The 7396-nt window shown below is 39.2% G+C and overlaps 1 protein-coding gene across 7 annotated transcripts in view; it reads right to left on the bottom strand.

Moving 5' to 3' along the window:
• The window catches only part of sbf1 (SET binding factor 1), a 108630-nt gene that overhangs the window by 37101 nt on the left and 64133 nt on the right, over positions 1-7396 (bottom strand). For all 7 annotated transcript variants that reach the window (XM_014020112.1, XM_014020113.1, XM_014020116.1 and 4 more), the window contains 3 exons: positions 589-666; positions 352-465; positions 133-261 (listed from right to left, as the gene is read on the bottom strand). In XM_014020112.1, the coding sequence (XP_013875566.1) occupies positions 133-261; positions 352-465; positions 589-666 (321 nt within the window). The remainder of the gene's footprint in view (positions 1-132; positions 262-351; positions 466-588; positions 667-7396) is intronic.

Raw genomic sequence — 7396 nt, 5'->3', positions numbered from 1 at the left:
CGATTAGTCGACTAATCGAAAAAATAATAGGTGATTAATTGATTATAAAAATAATCGTTTGTGGCAGCCCTACCTGTGACCACTGGTTCATGCCCAGTGAGAAACAGATTTTTTTGAGCTAAACAGACTCACGTCATCAAACAGGTCGATGGGTCGGTAGGGAGGACCCCTCTCTGACACGAAGCCTGCGAACGCCATGCCATCCAGCACCTTCATGAGGAAGTCGTCCTCTGTCAGCGCCCTCTGACCCAGGAAGGCTGCCTGTGGAAACACAGCTGACTGTCAGCTTCTCCTTTTTATTACGTCTCAAGACAAAATAGAAAACTATTTATATTCTTTCTGTTCCTGTACCTTATGGAAGCGGATCACAGGCTCTGGGTGAATGCGGATTATATGTAAACACCAGCGGTAGCCCTGGAAGAGTCGAGCAAACAGCCACAGGAAGACCGCTCGGATTTCCTTATCCTGAAACGAAGTGACGTGAAGATGAAGTGAGCTGCTGGACTCTCAAAACATTACCGTCTCGTTTCAACTGTTTTTCTCCATGTCAAGCAGGAAAACAAAACAAGACAGAAGCTTCTGCCTGACCTGGATCTTGAGAGCAGAGGGTTGGGTTGATTGTGGAGGGAAGGCATGATCTGCAACTTCCAGCTCTGGGTCCAAAACCTGCAACAGGAAAAAAAACGTGAAATCCTGTGTCTGTCCCTCTGCTGTTCCAACTCATGTACAGAACTAATGTAGAACAAAGAGAACATGGAAGCTGCAGAAATGAAGTCATCCTTAGATCAGTGAAGTTGTATTCAGTACGTTCTATGTTTATATTTATTGTTTAATTTGGATTAAAGTTCTTTTCATTCTTATATTTTATGTTGYAACCTGAAAGTGTTTCTTTTTAGAGGCTCTTTTTACAAATCTGCTCCAAGTTCTTACAAATTCAAAGTTTAGCGTCATTTCTGATTTGACTTCTTTCATTAAAAGTAACCAATAAAAATGTCAAAACTTTACCATCACAAAGTATATTGTAAGAAGTAATAAACTAAGGTTATCATATCTGGATGAAGATATGTTTTTAAAGCTTGTAGGAAATAAAACCAGTATTTCACTGGGCGGCGGCTGCTGAAATCAAGTTGGTGACTTTAAACTGAGAACATGTTTTCTGTTGCAGGCTCACTGACAATACTCATACAGTATGTTTTACATTTATCCAAAGAGGCAGGGAGGTTAGTCCTGAGTGACATCAAGAGCTCAGTTAGTCCCAGGGTGACCTGTACCAGGGTCTCCGACCAGAGGCGAATCCTGAGAGAGTGAGTATCAGTCACATGGAGGCAGTGCTTAAAAGCCTGAATTTTGCCTGAAACTCTCAGACTGAAGAAGTCTCTTGGAGGAGAGACGAAACGTTTCATTAGAGAAGAATCCGTCCAGAAGACCTACACAATTTTTTTTTTTAATTTTTTACCTGGATTACTGAGATGCATCAGGACATTTTGAACCATTTTTTTGAAGAAAGACCATCCATCATTAAACAGAGGTGGAGGCCTCCGCTTTCAGTTGTCCCCCTCCTACAGCGCTGTTATTGCCAGTATCATTCCACCCCCTGTTAACAATAGGTGTTAATTAGGTGTCAACGATAGCCATGTGATGTGAGTATCAGTCACATGGAGGCAGTGCTTAAAAGCCTGAATTTTGCCTGAAACTCTCAGACTGAAGAAGTCTCTTGGAGGAGAGACGAAACGTTTCATTAGAGAAGAATCCGTCCAGAAGATCTACACAATTTTTTTCTTTTTAATCCTGAGAGACTTGATTTATTGGAAATAAAATAGTTCAAAATAAACATTTCCAACATAAAAATCACCTTTTGGAACTGATTAAAGTTGTAATCAGATGTTCTGGTAATTTTAAGTGTTCCGATTTTCATTAGTGCTCGCTTTAGTATTTTGTTTTGCAAACTAACCAAATTAATATATTTAAAAATGTGGTATCAGTGCCTCTCTAAATATTTTATTCTCTGAGTCACCAAACTAAATCCAAAGGAGAGCAAAGTGTTTAAGCTCTGGTTTATGGTTGCTGCCCAATGGATCATCTGAATCACTGAACCTAGCCGAGCAATTTACCAAATTACCCCCCGTCCCCGCATCAGCTTTCAGKTTTACAATTACCCGTTCATGTGTCACTGCACAGTAAACAAGATCAGTTTTGTTGGCAAGATAAGACCATCAGCTGGTTTCCTCTGTTTGACTGAAACCTGGCAACAACAAATGGACTTTTAACAACTTAATGACTCCACTCCACCTGGCTTTGTGTACACCTTTCAACCCCACAGCACYGGTCGCAGCGGTGGTCCAGTGAGAATTTATTGTGAGATGTGGAAAGTCCTGCCTGTGTCAGTAGGCCTACCTACTGTTAGTTTATTCAAGTGCATTCTGTGTGAACTGWCTGGACCCACTCCCACCACCATCGTTTGATATCGCCCACCATGGTCTTTTACTGGGAGACTTTAACATTCATATTGTCCGTATATATAATAATAATAATCAAGTTAATATCCTCAACTCTCCAGCCCCAGTTAAAACAAACCCCCCAGGTTTACTCCTGAACTTGGGTCCATGAAAGCCCAAATTCATCAACTGGAACGATTCTATAAAAAATATTTTACCATCCACAATATTTTAGTCTGTGCTTCTTATATTGATTTTTTATTTTGTTTTTAATTATATGGTTAAGCTTACAGGAAACAACCTGTCAGAATATGGATCAGGGTCCACATAGAGACCTGCTGGCTACAGACCAAACTTGTCATTAGGAGCAAGCATCACACCACACAACAATCTCCAGGTTTAAAGTCATACAGTACACAGGTCAGCTACTGAGAGGAACAAAAACATGGACAACCCTGAATTTCACAACAACACAATATTTTTATAAATCTATTTTTTGTCTTTAGATCTGGGGAATTTGGTAGATGACCCGGTCAGTGGACCCTAGTTCAGGGTGTTTCTAAAAAAGACTTTGACACAGAAAATATGCTGGAGATTTACAAGTATTAAACTGAATACTGGAACAGGGAAAAAACTAAAAAATTGTGCAATCAAGGGTTTTAGCATAATCATTGCCAATTCTGTGTAATAAGAACACATTACAACATAAAACTAAGCAACAAATATTATAAGAGAATTTGCATTTTCTGTGAAAATGCAAAGTGAATTTTTAATGCTGAAAGTGTTTTGCAGGGGGAAATAAATGTAAAAAAATTTTGCAATTTGTGGTAAAATTTCCAAAAAAGCTGAAATTAGCAGTAAAGTAGCCAAGAAGTAACTGAAAAGCTGAATCTAGCGCAAAGATGAAAAAGGAGAGCGTGTTTGTTGAATTAAGCTGCTGAAAAGCACAAAAAATATAATTTGCAGAATAGTTGAAAAGTGCAGAAAGATAGCTGAAAAGCAAAAGAAAAGGCATAAGAAGTGGAAAAAAAAGATGAAGAATGTCAAAATAAACACAAAGAAGTTAAAAAAGCAGAACCTGAACAAACGGTGAAAGATGCAGGAAAGGAAATTTTGAAGGGTTTTAAGGATGTTGAAGAGAGATCCATTCATTTTTAATGAAAACAAAAAGGGCCAAAAAGAGTAAATATCTCAAAAAGTATATATTGAAATACCAAAAATCATTGCCGGACTGTCCTGAAGGAACTTGATATGTGAAATGTTGACATAACACAAAWATAGCAGAACAACATATGCTGAAAAATATATGAAGGAAGAAAATGGATCATCTCATAATATTCACACAATAAGAGTCTTGACAAAATAAATGTAAACAGTTTCTGTGATATACCTTTAAGACCCCTCCCCTTCCCCTAAACGGCAAACCCTACTCCACTTAAGGGTACTGTTTATTTTCTATCCAGGAACAGAAGTCAGTGTAGTGACACAGGTAGATATGAACAACACGATTTCTTGATTTCAGTCTTTCTCAAACCTTTTTTTGACAGGCGTCTCTTTAGGTATAACACCTGTCCTGCATCAACATCACTCACCTCAGCTCCTTAAATGAGTGTGACAAACAGCTGTTTCATATTGTTTTTAAAACATCATAAATTAACTCAGTTTAATAATTTTCATTAAAATCCTCAATTTTAGCAACAACTTCTCTCTCTATTTTCCAAGCTTTCCCTCTGTTAAAGAGAAAAACAACCAATATAATCATGAATGGATTTTTGGACATGATTTGTGTCATGTCAAGATCACGTTGGGGTCACCAATTTGTAAAGAATTTTATATATTTGAAGCCTGGATGACATGCAGAAAACCGATTCAGTTCTCAGTTACATGTTTATTTTCAGATCTAAAGACTCCAGTTCTCTCTGAACCTCTCTGTGGCTTCAGAGTCTAAACCAAAGCTTTGTTTACACTTCATGCAAGACGTGTGGCTGCGGCCCAGTGATGACGTAATGGCGTGTGTGTCACCGACAGCAYTGAATGCTTATACTGGTAAAAGACGTGGGGGATACATTATAGTAATCCCTCCCTCTGCCCTCTCACAGCATATATCACACGCATAGCTTAGCATGTAAATAACTGCTAGTTGCAAAAAAAACTGCTAGTTGCGAGTTTAGCTTGTTGGTTCAACAGATGCGGGAGATGGACGAAGAAAAACACTTCTCCTATTTTCAAATGTCCGCTGCTCGTTTCGACGAACTTGCCCACTGGATCTTTTTTTTTTCCCCCACCGGATCTCCCCTCACCATCAGCATGCAGCAACGCAGTAGAGGAGTCACAGATTGTTGTACCTCCGGACCACCTCAGTGAGTTTCTCTTCGAAACTATCCATGTTTAGAAACAAAAACCGGCCTCTGGTAGCGAGTAGYGGGTAGCGGTGGCACACAGCACAAAAACGCCCACAAACTTTGAACCAATCACACGCCTCGAGCCGCATCCTCCGCGTCTCGGAGTGCTGACTGGGGGCAATGCACAGGACAGCTGTCACCGGGGGGTCGCAGCAGGAGTGCAGACGGAAGTTGCGCAACTTTTTTCACTCAGCGGGTGGTAAAAGACGTGCGACAAGAAGTATTAACCAGCCTTGAGTGGCAGCAAATCACGTTTCCCTGATCACACCCCCTGGGGGTGGTCTCTCTTACGTCAGCAGTGGAATGCTGAAAAAGTAACAACATTACACAAACGTTGTTCTTACACTGCTGGAGCGAGGCACATATTAATTAGAGACTTGTTGATTCTCTTACTGTTTAAAATAAATGACTACAACTGACCACTGAGTATAAGATAAATCTGTCACAAAATATCTAACAGATATGCATCCCTAAAATAGGTCCAGAGAGCAACAAGGTGTTGCAAAACTAGTTTTTTTCTGGCCTCGGGACCCTCAGGGGCCCACACCCCACAGTTTGAGAACTACTGCTTTAAGTGTTTGTGTTGGTGAGCTCATCTGCCCCCCAGTTCCAGTTCCAATAAATGTGGGCTGACCGGTCTCTGGAGAAGACCCTACATCCATGTGGTTTCAGTCAAGACAAAATCACCCAAGGGGGTCCACACCCTGCTGACAAGGACCAGCAGGATCCTCAATCTGCCAACTTCTCAGTTTGGTGTGTAAATTATCAAAGGAATATTTTAGATGTATAAAATCTTATAAACAGAGAGAGAGAGGAGAACAAATATCCCAACCCCTCTGTGATTCAGCACAATGCAACAATTAGACTGGTTAGAATGGCATGACATTTTCTTCATGCCTGAACTTAGCAGATATCTTAAAACCCTCTGACCAGTTTCAGCTATTTGTGTTAGAAATAACTGTTTAAATATTGAATGCCCCAAACTCTGAGAAACTAATTATATAAACAAAATAATCCTGCAATAAAACTCTTCAGAATTAATGCATCAGATCATTTTACTGTTTTCCAAGTAGATGTTTTCTCAGAATCAGACAATAAATACTGCTGTGGGAAGACTCTTCTTACAGCATCCTAACACACATTTGCTATGTCTAAGTTAAGAATGCCAACTCGAGCCTCAGCCAAATAAACAAGTCTGAAGCCAAATAAACACATCTGACCTTTGTCTTCAGAAACATGACAAGGGCAGAAAATCCAGAATTATGCAAGCAGTTTGGTTTACAACAGATTAATCAGCCTTCTTTTGTAAAGAGAGAATATTCAGGTGATACAATCTTTTGAATGTGACTGTGGTTACAACATCAGCAAACTGAAAGGACTACACTTGCAGACAGGTAAAGATGTTATTGTCCACCTTCATTTGTGAGCATTGTGGTTTTACAGCAGCTTGTCCTCAGTAGGACTTCACATTAAAAAGTTAAAATTTGTGAAAAACAACAACTTTACATTAAAGAAAGGATGCTTCTTACCAAAAGCTAACCCTAATGCAGAAACACTGTATGAAAAGCTGCTGTTATTCTGTGAGATGTCATAAGCTGTTTCACTCTTTATAGCTTGTGTCAAACTCCAGGCCTGCAAACCAAATGTGGCCCATGATGGCATTTTATATGGCCCAGAAGAGTTTCAAAGATGTTTTAATAACTTAAAATAAGCAGAAGCTGCTTTAAAGCCATCAACTACATCTCCAATAATATATGTTGATTATTTATGTTGATACTTTTGTTGCAGCCTAGTTATACTGGGAAGTGAGAATTTACCACTTAAAAGTAATAAATTAAAACTGGAAAGCCCCTCCAGTGGGAATTCCCTGTAGGAAAGTGGGCGAGTTTAGAACTAAAGATGACTGCTACTCACCACATTTCAACATTGAGTAAAACACTCTTATTTTTACAATTAATAGTTAATAAGTTATTTGTTTTACAAAGAGAATAGAGAGAAGAGTTGCCAACTGTCCCATATTAGCCAGAATGTCTGTATTTTAAGCCAAATTGAAGTATCCTGTGGGATGCTTATTCTCCTGACTACAGCCTGTGTCAGCCTCTCTGCACGTTATTTACTTCACATTTAGTCAATAGTACACATTAGTACTTTTTAGTATTTATAAGAGGACGAGTTAAAACATTGTTTCTATGCAGGAAATACAGTATCATGTAGAGCGCAGTTAATGATTGTTAGCATAGCAATGAGATGACGAACAGGACACTTCGTGTTTCKTCGAAGTTAAACACCAAATCCTGAAGTTAATCACAACTGGTCCTTTGAAGGCCACCATAATGCCCATGATGCCCTCAGTGAAACAGTTTGACATTCCTGATTTATAGTACTGTATTGCTTCAGTTTGCTGATGTCACCTGATTGAACAAACAAGTTTTAATTTTCTCTTACTGCAAATTAGTATGTTGTTTAAAAGCCTATTTTCACTGTGACAAGTATTTTAAGGTATGTGTGTGTGTGTGTGTGTGTGTGTGTGTGTGTGTGTGTGTGTGTGTGTGTGTGTGT

The sequence above is a fragment of the Austrofundulus limnaeus genome, unplaced genomic scaffold (assembly GCF_001266775.1).
Source record: "Austrofundulus limnaeus strain Quisiro unplaced genomic scaffold, Austrofundulus_limnaeus-1.0 Scaffold241, whole genome shotgun sequence".
In the NCBI taxonomy this organism is placed as follows: Eukaryota; Metazoa; Chordata; class Actinopteri; order Cyprinodontiformes; family Rivulidae; genus Austrofundulus; species Austrofundulus limnaeus.
This window is presented reverse-complemented; position numbering and strand designations above follow the sequence as displayed.